The 20408-nt window shown below is 43.1% G+C and overlaps 1 protein-coding gene across 2 annotated transcripts in view; it reads right to left on the bottom strand.

Annotated features, from left to right (window-relative positions):
- LAMB1 (laminin subunit beta 1) overlaps positions 1–20408 on the bottom strand; it is a 103449-nt gene that overhangs the window by 50788 nt on the left and 32253 nt on the right. For both annotated transcript variants that reach the window (XM_054988318.1, XM_054988317.1), the window contains 8 exons: positions 19222–19424; positions 16895–17015; positions 13065–13253; positions 10746–10925; positions 9455–9567; positions 7641–7720; positions 2858–2993; positions 646–804 (listed from right to left, as the gene is read on the bottom strand). In XM_054988318.1, the coding sequence (XP_054844293.1) occupies positions 646–804; positions 2858–2993; positions 7641–7720; positions 9455–9567; positions 10746–10925; positions 13065–13253; positions 16895–17015; positions 19222–19424 (1181 nt within the window). The remainder of the gene's footprint in view (positions 1–645; positions 805–2857; positions 2994–7640; positions 7721–9454; positions 9568–10745; positions 10926–13064; positions 13254–16894; positions 17016–19221; positions 19425–20408) is intronic.

Genomic DNA, 20408 nt, shown 5'->3' with positions numbered 1-20408 from the left:
GGAGACAATTGTCTCTGATGCAGCCTATTCATATCTACAAATACAGATGGATAACTAATAATCTATTCAGATTTGGACTATTTAGTGTGTGCGTGTATTAAAATATCAGCTAGGCAAGGTTTTCAAATCTCTCAAAAACAGAGAACACACTGGGTTAGAGTCAGTAAACTGTGAACAATGTTCACAAAATAGATCCCCCCCTTCAACTGCACCCTTCTTCCACCCAAAACCTGCTCCAGAGGATCCTCGGACCCTCAAACCCAACATGGGATGCAGTGCAGGTCAGTATAACTATAAGGAGAACCAGCCGTTGATCCTCCTCTCCACTCTGTTTGTGGAAGAGCTCGCACAAGGTAGGGATAGGGGAAATTATTTCTGCAAATATTTCCCCGCCACAGACCACTGTGTTCCCAAGGTCTTCAGACCCTCGGGAAAAGCTTTTTATGGGGGGCAGAGGGTTTCAGGAAAAGGAGGAGAAGCAAGACATCCGTCCTGTGAGCTCATTCCATTTATGGTTCAACAGATCCAATCCACTCATCCTGGGTCATGCTGATTAGTCCTCAGAGAAGGTACTGCATGGCTTTAGTGTCCACATTCAGAAGCAGCACTATGAAACCAGTATGGGTCTACAGAACAGTTATTTACCTGTGGTTCATAGCGAATCAGAACATCATACTCCATAGAGTACGGAATATTGTCAATGTAGAACTCCAGGTATGCTCCTTCAGGAACTCTGGCAAACCCTATTCCAGTCCATGAAGGCGTACGCTCTTGAGGATACTGGCGCTCAACTATGCTCACTCCCTGTATATCATGGAGGAAATTATTATATTGTTGTATAAGTTAGACCATCTGTGATCATACAGCAAAAAAACCATAGATTGGGAACAGCATGGTATTACGGGTTCTTTTATACAGGTTCTTTCTAAATGTTGTTTGCTGACAAATGCTTTTTGTATTAGAACATATCTTGCCCTATACTTACCCAGGCTGCTTTACTCAAATTGGATATTTGGTGTGAAACTATGTCGCACCAAGCCATTTTTATTATTTTGTGTAATGACTCTAGAAGAGCAAAAGCACTTGTAGTGTCAACCAGGCATAAAATCAATGTACACAAAACCAGAGACATTGTATACAACCCTGGAATAACTAAGGTCATTTATTATGAGCACAGGTTAAATATTCAGCAGGAGTGGCAAAATATTGTGTCCTAAAAGCACTCCAACTTTTCATGAAAAGGCTACACAGATACTTGCTTGATCAGGCTTTAAAAAAAGGACACCCAGTGGCTATGCAGTTAGAGTTGGGTTTGTACCAAGAGACATGTAGGTTTTATTCCTTTATACTCCACCTTTGGCATCTGAAAAACAGGATGTTGGCCTAACAGGGTTTTCCTTAGATCCTTGAGTTGCTGGACTACAGCAATGGCCCTTTCAGCTTTTTTAGACATAGGATTCAACTTTAGCCTAATTTTAAAAAATGTATGCTCTTTTTAATGTTACTTAGATCGGGTCTTCATTCCATCTCTGTTTCTCTCTCGATTTTATTCTCTCTCTCTTCCTTCTCCCCACCAAACATGGTATGACCCAAATATGGGTCCACCAATTGAAGGTCAGTGGACTAGATGAACCATATGTGATGAACAGCACTGGCTCCAGCTCTGCCTCTCCTGAGAAACCATCCAATGAGAGGGGGTGGAATGCTGGGCCAGTGACAGCTGGAGACCATTGGAGAGAGTGAAAGGAAGAGTAGTAGAGTTTTTGATGCTGCTAAGGAAGGCAGCAGAAAGATACCTGGCTGTAAATCTGTTCTGATATGTTGTAACCTTCCCTGTTTAACCAGAATTTATTTATGAGTTTTAAAATAATTCACTCCAGTGTCCTATCTTGTAAATAAAAGTTTTTTGTTTCTGTTTTAACCCTGGCTGGCCTGAAGTAAGACACACACGCACAAACATCAAACACTCTGGTCATGACCAACGGGCCAATATATCTAAAGGGAATGGTGACAGCATATCTACAGGAAAGTAAACACTAACAGTGCAATCCTAAAATGAGTTACTCCAGACTAAGCCCACTGATTTAAATGGGCTTAGACTGGAGTAACCCTTCTTAGGACTGCACTGTAAAGTACCCTTTCCCTAATAGCCCTGGGCTGAAACTGGTGAGGGGAAGCAAACAGAAGGAACAGGCCGCCTGTCTGGTGGAGCCTCTGAGTGGGGAGAGAAGGGATGCTGTGAGGATTTTGGTCAGGGCTCTCTGACAAAAAACGTAGAGGTTAGACAGGTCATGTGTGGTGACTACCCTTTACTGCTTGGGAAACCTCAAACCTGTGAAGAGATGTTTAGGGTGGGGGGTGGTGTGAAAAGGTTAGTCTGCCACATGATATAAGCCTCCCAACTTTGATTCTATGAACTGAGGTACTAGGCCTGGTCATTCACACTTATAAACACTTTATAACCTATATAAAAACTGGGGATGAGGACCCTTAAATACATCCTGTCACTGCAGGTTACTAAGGGAGCAATCCTAAGTAGGCCTATCCAGAAGTAAATCCCATGTTATTCAATGGGGCTTACCCCCAGAAAATTATCCTTGGGGCAGCAGTCTAACACACTTATTAAGGCAGGTGAGGACCATCTGTGCACTAGGTATTTATTTACTCTTAAAAGTTTTATACTGCCTTTTTAACCCAGTCACCCCAATACAATTCAACATTCAATTTGAGCAGTTTTGAGTGGCCATACTATAGCGCCAACAGAGTAGAAACAGAACAGAATGTGTGGGAATTACAGAATACTCAAAAAAACCTATGGTGATTATTCCTCAATTGATCTCTAAAAGTGGATACTCACAGGGCCAAAGATGGTTTCCTCTGCTTCATAGACGTAATGATCTAAAGAAATAAAAAAATAACCCGGCTCCACTTCACTGCACTGTCGGCCAATCATATGAGGCCTGCACAGGCACTGGCCAGATTCGCTTGAACAGCTGAAACAACAACAACAAAAAAGAATTTAAACTGCGGGACTTTTAAGAAAAGACTAAGCAAAATTAGACAGGCAACAACTCTAGTAACTGGCAAGTTAAGTAAGTTTTCAGAATCGAATTCATCAACCACTGTAGCAGCACACCCAATATAGTAGTAGATGCGTTTGATTGCATATGGCCATTGGCCTTCACAATAACAAAACACTCTCAAGACACCCAATATACATTATAGTGCTTAGCTGCAGCAAAGATTGGTTCAGCAAGCAGATACCTTAGCCCAGATTTCAGATGCAAATAATTTTTTTAAAAATACAGGAGCCAGTGAAAATTTTCGGGGATTAGATTCATGGACGACAGGTCCATCAGTGGTTACTAGAGGCAGGCATGGACCGAAGTTCATCATGAATCGGGCTGGTTCGTAGTTCGTGAACCGGTGGTTCGTGGGAACTAATTTCTCACAAGCCATGATGAATTTTCGCCTGGTTCATTTGGTTCGTATTTCGATTTGTCACTGCAGACAGCCTGGCGCCAATCAATCAGTTTCATAGGCAACGAGGGATGGGCTCTCTGCAGACCTTCTGCTGACCCAGAAGTGACGTTTTCATGAACCAAATGAACCGGTTCACGAACACGAGCAAGTTCGTGAAATGCGACGAATCACAAACCATATGGTTTGGAATTTTCCTGGTTCATGCCCATCTCTAGTGGTTACTAATGTAGTAACTAGTGGTTATGTAGTAATGTAGTAACTAGTAATGTAGTAACTCGAGGTTAGTGGAATAAATCTCTGAATACCAGTTCCAGGGGAAAGCCTTGACCTCTATGTCCTGTTTACTGGTTGTCCAGGGCATCTGGTTTGGCAACTGTGTGAGACAGGATGCTAGACTAGATGGACCAGCAATCTGATCCAGTAGGGCTCTTCTTATGTTCTTACAAATAACAATTAACAATGAAAAAACTCCACAGGGGGACCACTTATTGTTATTAAATATTCTCCTTCCTTTGTATTTATTTTGAATTTTAAGACCACCTTGATACCTTAATACCTTTAGCAACTTTAAAAAATATATTTACCTATAGTGGGAGCCAGGGCTTTTTTTCAGCAGGAACGCAGTGGAACGGAGTTCCGGAACCTCTTGAAAATGGTCACATGGCTGGTGGCCCCGCCCCCTGATCTCCAGACAGAGGGGAGTTTAGATTGCCCTCCATGCCACCGAGCAGTACGGAGGGCAGTCTAAACCCCCCTTTGTCTGGAGATCAGGGGGCAGGGCCACCAGCCATGTGACCATTTTCCCTGAGGGCAACCCACGGAGTTCCACCACCTCTTTTCCCAGAAAAAAAGCCCTGGTGGGAGCCCATTTACAAAACACAACAGACTAAATTTGAACGGTCTAAAACATGCCTCACTTCTCCCCAACATAAAACCATTTCCCCAAGTCTAATTTAATTTTATTCAGAAAACTTATTTCCTGAAAAGCTACAAGAAGCTGCAGTATTTCCCAGCACCCTCCCAGAAGAATAGCTCTTGAACAATGGGAAATGAGCCATTCCTTAGCTGTCTCAATGGAAAATCCAGGAAGGTATTATCCCAGATAGATTTTAACAAATATAGGAAGCTTCCCATCTCTCAGACAATGACTTCATCCTCTGTAATGCTTTCTTGACTGTTTTCCAGCATTCAAAGCCAGAAAGTGAACTTGAAGTCCAGCTGTGCGTTTCAGGATCTCTGTCAAGCCCACTTGATATGCTGAAGGATGTTGCAATTTGGAACTTGTGCACAGTCACCTTGCTTTGAATAAGAACTTCCCATCTCTCCTAACAGGCTGCTATGAAATTTGAAAAGTGGCTAGTAAAAAGCTGACTTCTCCATTGCAATGGGTTTAAACCAGGATGAATGAATGCATTCTCTCGGGAGAGCCAAAAAGGAAAAGCACATTGGCTCAGTTTCTGCCGGTCAGTGACGACACCCATTTTCAGATGTTTTTGCAATCACTGCTGTCGACACTTTCACAGGCAAGGCTGCACCGTACGTCTACTGTGAGGTCCACTTAAAAACTGTATACCTGATACCTGCACGGAGAACAAAATAACTTGGAGGCAAATGGGTATAAACACAAGCCAGGGCCATTTCCACACGGCTTACCTTAAGGACCTGGAACATAGTGCAAAAAACACGGAAGATCGCGTTTTCTTGCGCGAGATTTGTGTGACGTTGCGCGACTTCGCACAAATCTCTCGCGAGAAAACACGATCTTCCGCGTTTTTTGCGCGATGTTCTGGGTCCTTACGAACAAAGGTAAGCCGTGTGGAAACAGCCCAGGTCTGAATGTGTTTCTTTGTCATTGCTTCAGAGAGACGAGAGAGTAGAACTGGGAGACTGAAAGGCAAGGAAGTTTTGTTGCACTCTGCTAATCGGACAAATAGCTAACCCAAGTAGAAGCTAAATGGCTGAAATAAAGTAGGAAGAAGAGATGCAGTATACCTCCAGATTCCCAGATAATGGCAGGGCTTTTTTTCCTGGGAAAAGAGGTGGTGGAACTCAGGGGTGGAACTCCAGAACGCACAATGACGACACTTTGGGTCAGCTGGAACAGGGGGGGAAAGAGTTTTTTAAAGTTTAAATTGCCCTCATCGAAAATGTCCGGAGATCAGGGGGCGGGGCCACCGGCCACGTGACCATTTTCTAGAGGTGCCGGAACTCGGTTCCACTGCGTTCCAGCTGAAAAAAATCCCTGGCTACATCATTGATAGAACAGTTTAAAGTTTAACAATTTAAAGAACAATTTAAAGTTTAAATTGCCCTTGGTGAAAATGGTCACATGGCCAGTGGCCCCGCCCCCTGATCTCCAGACAGAGGAGAATTTAGATTGCCCTCCGCGCCATGGCAATCTAAACTCCCCTCTGTCTGGAGATCAGGGGGCGGGGCCACCAGCCATGTGACCATTTTCAAGAGGTGCCAGAACTCCGTTCCACCGCGTTCCAGCTGAAAAAAAGCCCTGCAAAGAAGCATGAACTAGTGCCAACACCCCAGCAAGCTGATGGGCCACAGATGAGCCAAGAAGTGGTAGGTTTCCTCCTCAACCACCTTTCCCACATCACAGGCTTCCAAAACGGACATTCACCCAAGCCAACGGTTACCACACAGCAATTGGGTAACATTTTGTAACCTTTCTGTAGAAGCAGCCGAGCTCAAATCAAAATTAAGAATCATCTGTCATCTGTTAGAAAGAACTGTGACTTATCAGTGTAGCAAAGGTGGTAGCTCATGAGGCTTTGGATAGATAATTTGCTATTAAACAGTATCAGAGTCCTATTTGTTATAGATGTAACAATAATTATAATAATAATATTTGATTTATATATCCCCATTCTGGATAACTTAACACCCACTCAGAGTGGTTTACAAAGTGTGGCCGTTTCCACACAGCTTACCTTCCCTTGGAACAACCTGGAACATTGTGCAAAAAACACAGAAGATCCCGTTTTCTTGCACGAGATTTGTGCGACATCAAGCAAATTTCACGCGAGAAAACACGATCTTCTGCGTTTTTTGTGTGATGTTCCGGGTCATTCCAAGGGAAGGCAAGCCGTGTGGAAACGGCCTGTGTTATCATTATCCCCGCAGCAATAATCACCCTGTGAGGTGAGTGGGGCTGAGAGAGCTCCTAGAAGCTGTGACTGGCCCAAGATCACCCAGCTGGCTTCAAGTGGAGGAGTGGGGGATCAAACCCGGTTCTCCAGATTAGTGTCCTGCTGCTCTTAATGTTCTGCAGTTTATGGAATTTATGGACTGGATATTAACTGTATGTTTTAAATTGTAAATATGCTATGGCCAATGGCTAACTGCAATAAACTTACCCACCTATCAGTGTTCAGCTGCTCTGCGACAAGATGCATAGTGAGGAATGGAGAGTTCCCTGTTTTGAAGTTTTCAAGGGGAAAAAACGGACAGGCCTCTCTTAGGAATGTTTTATTTCTACAATGCTAGGAGACTGGGGAGATGATCATTCTTTGAAACCCTGAAAAATGTTGTAAGTCTACCGTCAAAAGAATTTTAGTATCTCTGGATGTGCAGTTGGTCTCTTGTGTCTTTGAAACTGCTGCGAACGAAGACATGAGATGTTCCATCATGCATATTCCCCAACATCACTGGCAGTAAAATGTTACTTTTAAGCTAATGCTTTACTGGTATAGCACAGTGGCCAAGACTGTGAGCTGGGAGCCTTCTTCTCACATGGCCGGCCCAGAGGCAACCACTCATCTCTCCCCCCTACTTTCACCTCTGTAACATGGGGATAAAAAAACTGGCTTGCTTTACAGGGCTGTTGGTAGGATTGTTGAATGTGTACTTCAAACACTTAAAATTCTCTATGTAAATAACAACAACATTCAGTAGCTTGCAGCCTGCCTATAGTTTCCATGAACAAAAGGGGGTGAGGGATATTGGCCAGTCTCCTTACTGCCCATAACACCCCCAACATGCTGCTCCTGGTAGGGTCCAAGGAATAGCAGGAGGGGGGAACCAGAGGTTTCCTGAAATTGCACCCCCCCACTCCATGCCTATGGAAATTCTAGGCAGGATCCATGCCGTTATTTTAACGAAGCTGCAGAATGTCTGTGGCAAAGAGTTCCGAGAGCAAGCCTTACTTGTTGTTCAGCGCTCCTCCTTGATCACAATCGCACGGCCGGCATCCATCCATGTCATTGCTCAGCCCCCAGTGTTCAGGCTGCAAGGAAGGAACAGGGCATGATAAGCAGGTTCCCTAATTTAGGAATTCCAAGACAATACAAAATGTCCAGGACAAATGCTGAAGACAGAACCTTCTGCCTTATAGGATGTTAACACCCACAGAGCATTAAAGATTCTCTCTCCCTCTAATATCACAGCACATTCTTCTTTTAATATTAATGTACTAGCTTAGAACCTATCCTTATGGCAAGCAGAGAGACTGGGAGGGGGCTTTGTATCCCCAGCAGCAAAACCACGCCTCTGCTTGTGAGGGGCACTGCTATTGGATGATCTGCTCTGTAGTCACAGCAGCACCATGCAGGCAAAGGGATCACAATCCCCTGCCTCTGATAACACAGGACAAACTGTGCAACAGCCGCAGCACAGCCCCTTCTGCTGCCATATGATGCAACACTCACAGCTGGACTCCTTCGAGCCAGGCAGTGGAGCCCTAAGAGGAACACGGTAAGCCTTAGAATCTGAAATTCCGAGGGCTAATGTTTGCAACTTTCATGAAAGTACTATGCTATAAGAGTCTCTTAAACACCCTGGTCGTAGATCCAGAGGAGTTAGTCATGTTAGTCTGTAGCTGCAAAATACTAAAGATGCATCTGACAAAGAGAGCTGTGGTTCTCGAAAGCTTATGCTACAATAAAGTTGGTTAGTCTTAAAGGTGCTACTGGACTCTTTACTATTATACACCATAGGCTGTGGGATGATGTATTACCAAATCAAATCACAAGCCATACTCTCTGAGCCCACACCCTCTGAAGTGAGGGCCGTTTCAGTAGTGTCGCCTCACCTACGGAACTCCATTCTCCTTGAGACTTGCCTGGCACCTACACTACTCTCTTCTAGGCCCCATGTCAAAACATCGGAGTCCCGTGCCACCTTGGAAACCAACAAGATTTTCATGGTATAAGATTTCGAAAGTCAAAGTACCCCAGCCAGACAGTGGGAGGGTGTTGCATGGAAGGGCGTCAGGATGTCCTTCCTTCCTAGGATGCCTCTTCCAGTTTGGAGAGCCAGCTTGGTGTAGTGGTTAAGAGCGGCAGGACTCTAATCTGGAGAGCCGGGTTTGATTCCCCACTCCTCCGCTTGAAGCCAGCTGGGTGACTTTGGGTCAGTCACAGCTCTCTCAGAGCTCTCTCAGCCCCACCCACCTCACAGGGTGATTGTTGTGGGGATAATAATAACACACTTCGTAAATCTCTCTGAGTGGGTATTAAGTTGTCCTGAAGGGCAGTATATAAATCTATTATTATTACTACTACTACTACCATCATCATCATCCTTCCTTGCAACACCCTTACCACCATCTGGCTGGAGTATGAAGGCTCAGGGATCGCCATTCCTACTTGTATCTGAGGAAGTGAACTTTGGTTCTTGAAAGGTTATACCCTGAAAATCTTGTTGGTCTCCAAGGTGCCACTGGACTCAAATCCTGCTGTTGTACTGAAGACCAACATGGCTGCCTATCCGAAACCATAATTTTTCTGCCATGTTTCCTGCCTGAAAACTGACTGAAGCTGTTTCTATGGTTCATTTTTGTGCTCATTAACAACTTTTAATGTTTTTATTATGCTTTAGGTTCCCTGGAGAGGCAGCATAAATATTTTCTAAATACATAAATAAAAAAAAGTTCTGAACTTTTTCATTTAAGATGCACAAATATCATCTACTACTTTTATCTTTAAGAATTTTCAATAAAATTTTAATCAAGACAACTTACTAGGCACTGATCACAACGCCTGCCTGTAACAAGACGCTTACAGTAACAGCTTCCTGTATCCGAGTCGCAAGGATTCCCTCCCGGAAGCGTGCCCAAAGGATTACATGCACAGGCTATATTAGGAAATACACACACATAAATCAGAACTTAGGTGTTGTATTTGTCATCTGCGTATTTAATGCAAATAATGTACTTCTAAATTATCCTTCACTTTTCAGAGCAGACCTTTACCGGTAAATTGCTTTAAATACGTGACTCTCCCCAAGCGAGTAATACAAAAATTACAATCAGCACTGATATGCAATCAGCCAAAAAATGGAACAAAAACACATGTATATAAATTGCTGAATTAACCAAAATAAAAATACAAACGAAGTGAGCCCATGCTCAAAGAAGTATACAAAAGCAAAGAAAATACAAATACACAGGGCTCATTTCGAGGGGGAACGCACAGGAATGCAGTTCCGGCAGTTCCCCAAAGAGGTCACATGTCAGGTGGCCCCACCCACCTGACTTTCGGCCATTTTGGGTCCGTTTCGGCCTGGATTGGGGCTAAAACGGCCCGGATCGGGCCTCTGACGAGTGGTGGATCACTCTCCTGCTCATCAGTGGCCTGATCCTGACCATTTTGGGCCCCTTTTCAGCCATTTTCAGCCCCTTTTTGCCATTTTGGGCCCAATTTCGGCCCTGAATGGCCAGGATTGGGTCCAAGACAGCCAGAATAGGTAATGTTAGGGGGTGTGGCATATGCAAATCAGTTATACCAATGACACTTCCAGCGATGGCAAGAGGCGTGGCATATGCTAATGAGTTATGCTAATGAGTTCCTCCAGCTCTTTTTCTACAAAATAACCCCTGCAAATAAACCCCCTAAACCCCTCACCAGTGAGCCAATATATTAGAAGTGATTCAATGTAATGATATGCCAAATGCCCATGTGCTTGGGAACCATATGGCAACCAAAACTGGCTGCCTGTATTTTTCTTCCTTTTGTACCACCATAAGGAACAGAGCTCTTTAGTAAAAAATTAAAGCTGAAAATTTAGGAAAGGGAATTGGAATATCCCAGAAGTCTCCTCTCCCAGTCCCCTCCAAGTTTAAAAAAAACCCAAGAGCATATGAATTTACAGCATCTTAATGCTCCATACATCACAGGGTGAAAAGGCTGGGCACTAATTTATGAAGGAAAATAGCACCTCTGTTTAATGAACTACGAGTAATAAAATCAAGATGTACAGAGTTAACTATCTGCGAAGTGCCTCTTGTGTTGTTCTTTTTCATTTTTACTTACACTGACAACCAAGGGGATTGTCTTCACTTATTCCAAAGTACCCTTCTTTGCAGATATCACAACGTTCCCCTTCCACAAATAATTTACACCGGCACTGGCCAGCAATCAGACCAGTGGAGAAGTCAGTGTAGCGATCACATATTCCACCGTTCTGGGAGCCAATCGGATCACAGTTACACGCTAAAAATAAAAAGCAGAAACAGTTTAGTGCACAAACCACGGGACAGAGGGATGGATCCAGATGACGTTTTTTCCACTAATGAAAAGCACTGCTGGCAGCGGAACAGAACTTTGCTGCCTGACACTCCCCACCCCCCCCCCCCACACCGCAGCCCACTAATGTCTCCAAAGTGCCACCCGCAGGGAACAGGAGTCCTTCAGGAATGGCATGAGGGGCAATTCAAGGGTCGACAGCTACGTCTCCCCTCCCATTAGTGTAAAAGTTAGCCTGGATCCCACAAGAAAATATATTGCCAAATATATTTATACTTCCATTACCTGAACATCCTACTATATAAAAGGCAAGCCGTATTGGCGATGGCTCACTTTTTATCCTAGCGCACGTGCATTGACGACGATTCTGGCCTTGAGGCCCCTACAAAGTGCCTGCTTGCTACTGAGAGGGGGCCTGCCGAATCAATGGCCGAATCAAAGCACTCCTCCCCGCCCCTCCCCTCAGCGCCCTCCTGCTCTGGACTCCAGGCCACTGAGAAGCACCAACTTGTTGTCGAATCTGTTTTCTAGAGCCTGTTGTATTTTTCACACAATGGGCATTGTTGCTAGTCTATAATAATCTGAATTCTCTGCTTATTTAAAACCTACCACTTCTTACATTTCTTTTTTTTTAATTAACTTTTACCTTTGTTAATCAATAAAAACAATTAGATACATATAACAGTTTGATTAACAATATGACTTGGTACATAAAGGGTAAAGCACAACAGTATTATGTGGTTAGATTGTAAGAAGTTGTCAGAAACATAGATTTCATAATAACGTACTACATTATGAAAGTAGATTTCTCTTTAAATAACTCAACTTTGCAATAGAAGTAGACATAATTTATAATCTCATTGTTCTAAGATAGTGCAGTATAGAGGACTTCTATTTGTTCTAATGATATCTAATGTGTTCTAATGTGTTCTATTTGTTCAATGATATCGCCCCAGAATTTATTTATGATAGGACATTTCCACCAACAATGTGCGTACTTACCGACTTCTCCACAACCCCTCCAACATAAGGGGGGGGGTAAAATGGGATAATCTTTGATAGTTTATTAGGGGTGCTATACCATCTGGTAAGAATTTTAAAAGTCTGGAGTCTAAATAAGGGAGCGGACCAAATCTGGTTCCATTGTTCTTGTGTGATTGCTATGTCACAGTCTTGTTGCCATTTGTCTTGGTATGCATATTTTTTTGGTTTGGTATTTTGTAATATTATGTTATATACTTTGGAAATTAATCCCTTTTCTACTTTGAAATTAGGGTCCAATAGAATTTCGAGGTCTGTTTTAGGCTTGTGAAGTATTTCATTTAGTTTTGTATGTGTAGCCATATGTGAAATTTGAAAGTAAAGAAACCATGGTATCTAAATATGTGTTGTCCTTTCAAGTTCTTCTTTTGTTTTAAGGCTTATGTTTGTTGTTAAGTCTGATAATTTTGTTAGCTTTAAATTTTTCCAATAGTTTCGTGAGATTTGTTGTTTACCTGGCGGATACCAATCTTGAAGGAGAAAGGAGGAATATCGTGAAATTTTGGGAAGAAGTTTTCTTTTATATACGTCCCATATATTGAGTAAATGGGTAATAAATATATTGTTTTTGAGTTGTTTTGGGCGAAAAGTATGATTAGTCCAGAGAATTTCATGGAATGTCATGGGAGCATAAAGGTGGCTTGATGCCTGAATCCATTCGACAGGCACTTCTTACATTTCTGAATATCTTACATACTTTGTATACATCCTTCTCCACAACCACTGAAAAAAAATTACAATTACTATATCATATCCTTGGCATTTCTGAAATATGTACTAATTCCCTAAATACTTCCGTTTACAGCTTTCAGAATGAAAATAAACCATAAGCCTTCAGAATCTCAATGATTATTTTCATTTCTTTGTTTATTGCACTCTACAGAGAAGAACACAGATCTCCAACTCAAAGAGCTTACAATTTGGAACGCAACATAAGGAGACAACATGAAGGAATGGAGGTGGAGAAACCCAGGGGAAGAATAACGTTAGTGGGAGAAAGAGAGGAAAAGGGTGAACTACTGACCGTGTTCCTCACTGACTGGAACAAGTTATCATTGTACTTACGTTCACAAATATTGGGGTCCCGGATATCTCTCTCCGGATGCTGGAAGTAGAAAGGTTTGCACTGCTCACAGTTACGCCCCACCGTGTTATGCTGGCAGTCATCACACACTCCCCCGCTGGTATTTCCAGTTGCCAGGTACACGGCCATATCAAAATGGCACTGAACAGAATGTTCATTGCAATTGCATTCTAAGAAAAAAAAAGACAAATTTCAGGTGTTACGTGCTTTAAAGCATTAAACAACTGTATTTTCTTAAAGAAGGAAGCTTTGGCTCTCAAAAGCTTATATCCTGAAAATCTTGTTGGTCTCTAAGGTGCCACTGGAATCAATTCCTGCTGTTCTACTGCACACCAACATAGCCGCTCATCTAAAACTGTATTTTCTTAAGTAACATAAATGAATAAACATATAGTAGCTACCTAAGAATAAAGGTGAATCTATATTCAAACCTAGACAAACCTGTTCCTTCCAAGTTGCTTTGTGTTGGAAACTGAACTCAGACAAGATGGAAGTGATGCTGATTGGGAAGGCAGAGATCTTGAAAGACACTGGCCGTTTTCACACTGCTTACCAGCCATGGAACATTGCGCCAAGCTCCCGGAACGACAGCGTCTTCCTGGGGTGATTTCACACAAGAACTGCTGTTGTTCTGGGAGCTTGGCACAATGTTCCATGGCTAGTAAGCAGTGTGAAAACAGCCACTGTATTCTCCTCTTTTGTTAGAGTTCATCTGACCCTCAGAGACACAGTTAAGAGCCTAGGGGTGACACTGGATCTAGCACTACTGCTAGAAAAGCAAGACAGCTGCAAAAATGCTTTCTGCAACCTCAGTCTGGCCTGGAAGATGGCCCTCTACCTCAATACGGCTGATCTGGTCACCTGGATCCATGCCATGGTTGACATCAAGACTTGACTGCTGTAATGCCCTGTACACAGGTCACACCTTTAAGTTAACTCAGGAGACTCCAGCAGGTGCTGAACACTGCAGCCTGGTTATTATTGGGAGTTGGAGAAGAATGAATATTACTTCCATTCTGCAGTCACTCCACTGGCTTCCTATTAGTTACCGGGCTCAGTTCAAGGTATTGGCTATCACATACGAAGTTCTTCATGGTCTTGGTCTGACATATCTACAGGACAGCCTCTCTCCCTACGTTCCTTCACAGCAGCTTCGCTCATCTGAACAGGGCCTTCTGCAGGTGCCCCCTTGCACATGAGCAAAATCAACAACTGCCCCCACACATGCATTCTCTGCGGTGGCCACCACCTTACGGAATGACCTACCTGAAGAGGCCAGGAAAGCTCCTTTTCCCCTGGCTTTCCACAAATGACACAAAACTGAATTATTTAAGAGGGCTTTTTACTCAGATAGGAGGGCTATACTGTAAGGAAGTGGTCTCAAAGAGATGCATAAGTAAAGGGATAGGGACTATAGACTTTACTACTATACACTGTCTGTTGGTGTAAGTATAATTCAGATGGACAGTTTTATATGTTGTTTAATAGGTCAGTCTTAGAATTGCTTATGCTCTGTTTTAGGATTTCTTCAACTCTGTATTAGATTCCTGCTAGTTTTAAAGCTTTTCAAATTTGCATGTATTACATTGTTTATTGACATGTCTTTAAAACTGACTGTACTCACTCTGTTTAATCCACCTTGATTGTCAGTGGGAAGGGCAGACAATAAATAAATAAATAAATAAATAAATAAATGGGAATGAATTAGAATAATTTAAGGCTGTGTTACAGTTGCTTATTGTTATGAACCAACTTTCTGCTGTATTAAAATGGAAGAATTATGGTTGTAATTAGGGATGTGCAATTTGGGTTTCCGATTCGGGATAAATACCTGAATTGGACCGAATTTGTAAAGATTCAGGAATCCTGAATCAAAGCTTTCCAAAGCTATTCGGGTTGCTTCAGAAAGCTTTGGGTATGTTTAAATCCCTGCGCCCTTGCTCCAGCTGACTGGCACCTCTGCCCGTTAGCTGGAACGGGGGGGGGGTAAACTTTAAAGCGCCCTCCGTGCCACTTGTGGAAAAGCTTTTTGCTGCATTGTGGTGTGGGGGAGGGGGAGTTCTTTAGGAGGCAGTGCTGGTGTTCACACCTATAAATCTGGACACCACCAAGGAGAGACGGATTAAAGGCAGGTTGAGTAAGTGCAGAGAAAGAAATAATATATGTCCTCCGGTTTTGAATTTAATTTGGGACATCCATTGATCTCTGCCTCATCTGCCTACAAGACGGGCTAAGTTTTGTCCCACTGGGATTTTTTTTAAAAGGTGGTGCCATGATATGTTGGACAGGTCAACTGTGAATGGTGGTGCATGCTGTGAATTTGGTAACACAAAAACATACTCATTCCCTATTGGCACTAAACCTGTGCATATCACTATAAATGTGGGTACTCTGCTAATTTAACTGCGGCAGTCACCACTTCCACATGGCATTCTGCGGACAGAGATGCCCTTAGTGTAGTTTTCTTCATAAGGTGCCAACCAGTAGGCTGAATTTCTGAAGAGACATTAAGAGCAAATTGCTGAAGCACAAATTTTGTTTACCTTGCTTTTCCTAAGGGGTGGGGATACAAAACTGATAAATGTGGGGATACTCTCAAACTTTTACAATTAGAATTAAACTGCTGCTTGTTTAATTAAAAGACTTGCAGTGCAATCGTAGGTTGAAGTTGATGAACTTGGAAGAATGTAACTTATATTAGGACTGCATTTCCTGATTCACAGTCCCGAAGCTCAACTGATGGTATTTAGACTTGAGGACTGTTGGTATCTAGACCTCCAACAGGAAGTGAACTATAGGAATCTCTTCAGATAAGCCACAAATTTCTACTTAATATCCTTCTCCGCTCTGATCTTCTCACTAACCCACTAGGAGTTCTCTAGAAACAACTGCTTCTGAAAATACAATGTGATTTCTGAGTGTAGCAGCAAGATAGGGGAAGTACAGCGACAGACCGGAACCAAGATTCCAAACAGGAGTATGAAAAGAACTGACTGATCTTTTAAAAAGCAGGTTATTATTAATTATGACTATAACACTGATCTTTCAGGCACAGTATGGGAGCTCTTGCGGAGAGCTTCCCCTATACAGCAAAGCCTGCCACAGGAGCTTCAATGTGGAAAAATGCACTTAAGCTTTAGCGAATGTTCTGTAAGTTAAACGGGGCTTTATTATTTTTTTTCTGATTAAGAGTCCTCAAGTGGAAGGATAGTTTTGGGTTGGTAGCTCTCTTGGTCTGCAGTAGAATAGCAGGATTTGAGTCCAGTGGCACCTCAGAGACCAGAAAGTGGAAGGCGCAGGTCAACCTTTACTGCATTTCATAGTTGTTTGATTCCTCAGCATTTTTAGACTTTTATATTAGTTAAATTGAAATACACACAGCAACTCAGACAAGACCCTCTTGAGAACCATAGTCTGTGAATTCCAACGGGCACACCAGTAGCCTCCCTACTTAAAACGGCCTATGGAGCTGCTATTCTTTCAGTACTGCCTCTCTTGCATCTTTCAGGATAACCAAACATCTTCAAGATTTCTCATTTCCATTTTGTGTTTTCCATATTCAGAAACACAGCTTTTGCTACTGCGGTTATACTGCAACTCAAGTTAAAAGTTGACACTATCTCTGTCATTGATAAGTACAAGAACACAACTTCTCATAAAAGGCCCACTGGTATAAAAGTGTCATCCGAAGCACAGTTGCGCTCTTCTAAGACCACTGAAGTCAACGGATTTAGAACGGTGTAACTCTGCTTAGAATGGCACTGTGCAGATAAGAGATATTTTGGTATATATTTTAATTAATGACACTTACTTTTGCATGCATTACTGTTGCGACCTTCAGCAGGTCGCCATGGTAAATCATGGTAGAAGTCCAAGCACTGTTCACAGTTTAAGCCTTTGGTGTTGTGCCTACACATGCAATGCCCGTGGACCTTTGATTCAAAAAGAGAAATTGAAATATATTTATATAGACAGGTATAAAGAAAAATAAAGATCATTTTGGTTACAGGGTGGTTTGCCATTGTCTTCCCCAGTCATCTACACTTTACCCCCAGGAAACTGGATACTCATTTTACCGACCTCGGAAGGATGGAAGGCTGAGTCAACCCTGAGCCTGACTGAACTCAGGTCATGATGAGTAGAGCTTGGGCGGCAGTACTACAGCTTATGACTCTGCGCCATGGAGCTCCTTGTGCATGCATGCAAGTGCATGCGCACGTGCATGCGTGTGTTTGTGTTTGCGTGTGTGTGTGTGTGTGTGTGAGAGAGAGAATATCTGTTTTCTAAGAGATTTTGCTATCCATAGTTCTGAAAACCCTTTCTTGGTCTTTGGTCCCATAAATATCTTAGGATAGAAGACATTCGATCACTTCACTGTACTAGGGCTGAGGCTCAGGGAAGTAGCAGATAGTAGAGATGCAGTTTATTGTTGACTGGGAAAATGGTGCACACTTAGCACGGTGGGGGGCTCTTGCACAACGGCAGGGGAGCACAGCCCTCCTCTCTCTGCTATGAAGGGTGGGAGGCTGAGGCAGACTGATGTTCTGAAGGACATCCTTGCATTCTCTCAGTGTCTCCCATTCTGCATGACCCACCATCCTTCTGCACTGTTATTGTTTATTATGCATATATGAATGTTTACAAAACTCATGCATGAGTTGCTTTTGGTATTATCTGTGGTATTCGATCTATCAATTCAGAGATACAAAGCATTCTTAAAAAGAACCCTGATGAATCAGACTGACAGAGCAATCCTGGGGGTGTGGGCAAAAGTGCTCAGGGAGCTGCCTTGTCCTTACACTGATGTATCATGTGCTTGCATCAATGTTAGCCCCAATCACTCCAGTGCAGCTCCCTAGTAGCGCTTTGCCAATCCCAGGCACCAGCACCACTGTGCAGCATCTGGCTGCCACCGGGCCTCGCTTTACACCCTTGTGCCAGCATGGGAGTGGGTGAGGCAGCGGGCTGGGTGTTAGTCAGCTTCCTATGCTGCTCCAAGCTAGGAAACAGTCCCAACCAGCCACAGAAAGTTACACCATGAAAAAGATGGTGTAGCCCACAAGCACCCATGCAAAGGGAAAAGTCAACCACCACTCCCACCCCGCCCACCTGCACAGCACCACACAAATGGCCCAAAGGAACTCAGGATGCCAACTACAGCTGCAAGCAATCCCCTCGTGCCTCAGTAGTGGCCAAGACCTCTCCCCAGCATCCAATCACAGCCCCCCGACTCTACATGCGCTCCAGGTAGGACACCCCTGAACTCTGTCTCAGAGCTCCCTGCAGTGTGGACTTAGAGCATGAGGCACCTTGGTGGCGGGAAAAGCACTGAGTGGGAACTTTGCAAAACCGGGTAAGCACTTACACTGCGGGGGAGAGCAAAGTCCAGAATGCTCGACTACCACCTCTCACTGCAGACCCCTAATACATACTCAGTCTCTGGAGGGTCAGCTCAAAGGGGCAAGGACGCACTGGCAAGTAAGCAAGAGCAGGTGACTGACCTGCTGTGTCTCACCCATCCGCCTCCCCCACTCCCCTTGCATGAGGCCAGGTGCTTCTCCCACAATGCTGGCCTCCACAACAAAGGTCAGCGGCGTGGGGGACTCAACCTCAGCCTGGCACTTACAGACACCTTGGACCACATCGAATGATAGGGCAGAGTCCCAAGAAAGTATACTCAGGAGAGCTGCCTCAGACAGGGCAACCTCACACATCCCTTGACAGCCCCCCCCCCCCAGCACGGACAGGGTACAACTGTTCATGTTCGGGGAGGAGTGGCAATGGCGCAGGAGGCTTGGTGCGGCAGCTGGGATATCAAGTTCAAATTCCTTACTCAACCACGAAGCCCTCTTGGGGGACTTGAACCCACAGCCTCAACCGAATCAAGTTCCTCTTAGCTGTGCACAGAAAGAACCATTCATACTCTACTTTTTAAAAAGAGGTACAGCTTGCAAATATGACAAATTAATAACAAACAAGTAGCTTCCAATAAAATAGTGCCTAAGTTCATATGAGACCACATTTTGCTAACTTTGTTTACTGGTTTTGTCCAAAATGGGTTATTTATAGAAGGGAACATGTTGTGTGAACCAAAATGGGCTTCACAGCGCTTGCTAACAAAGTAATATAAACACTTACCATTCCTTCCACCTCTTCGTCATATCCATTCACCGGGGCGCACTCACTGGCATGCCCGTAACAGAAACAATTCCCACGGACCACCATATCATAAATGGCATAATAATATTTTTCTCTGATTTCCATTCTAGAGTCCAAGAGATTGTCTCCCAGTGTATGCAGCTTGATAAATTTGATTCTTAAGTTTGTGATCTTTAATAAATCTGCAAAGGTGAAAAATGAGAAAGCAGAGCTGGGTTTTTTTCACCCTACCTAAGATATATAACAAGGAAAGAAACTGAGACAAGTACTAGTTGTCTCGATAATAACTTGTGACTGGCCTGCATATCCTCTGAGTGAGTCTGGAACCCTGTATTATGCCTCACTGAAATACAGACCCAAACTGAAATACTTTCAAATATTAGTGACTATTTGGTTCTAAATTACACTACATTAACCTAGACCATAATATGTGTGCGGGGGGTGGAGAGAAAAACAGGGCCCTCTCTTTGTCCTCTTTTCCACTGCTCTTGTAATAAGACATTTTATTTTGGTTGACTCAAGCACTGTGAAACTTGAATTATTTCATGTATTTTGCCATTTTTGATATGCCTATGGGTAATATTTAATAAACATTTAGATGTAAATAAGGTTTTGTTAACAATATAACAAGCATACTGCTCAAATGCTAACCACAAACAGACAAGCAGTTGCTTTCCATACTCTTGGAAAATCAATAAAAGCCCTGGCTTGAAAATATCAATAGGCAGACTGAAGCTATGTGCTATACAAATGAAAATTAGTAAGCAAATATTTAATTTATGTGAGTTTTAATAAACCAAAGCCTCCGGGAGAGAAACAGGCTCAAATAAACAAATAAATTAAAATGGAGGTCATTCAGTAGGAAGTATCTCACCAACCTTACCTATAATACAATGCACTGAAACGGAAGGGCCCAATTTAGTTGGAAGTATGAGTATTTCAGCTACAGGGCATTTTGCTCCAGCCAGCGCACAAAAATATGAATTTACTCAATAATAACCCTTAGACTAATAATATGTCAACACCGTAATATTCAGTGGGTTGAAAGGTAGAAATCTAGGAAATTGATTGATCTAGTGTTCCAACGATGCATGTGTGTGCCAAAAAATAAAGGGAAAGGGCTGGTTTTCTGACATCACCAATGACGGCATCAATGACGAAAGCGC

The sequence above is a fragment of the Eublepharis macularius genome, chromosome 9 (assembly GCF_028583425.1).
Source record: "Eublepharis macularius isolate TG4126 chromosome 9, MPM_Emac_v1.0, whole genome shotgun sequence".
In the NCBI taxonomy this organism is placed as follows: Eukaryota; Metazoa; Chordata; class Lepidosauria; order Squamata; family Eublepharidae; genus Eublepharis; species Eublepharis macularius.
This window is presented reverse-complemented; position numbering and strand designations above follow the sequence as displayed.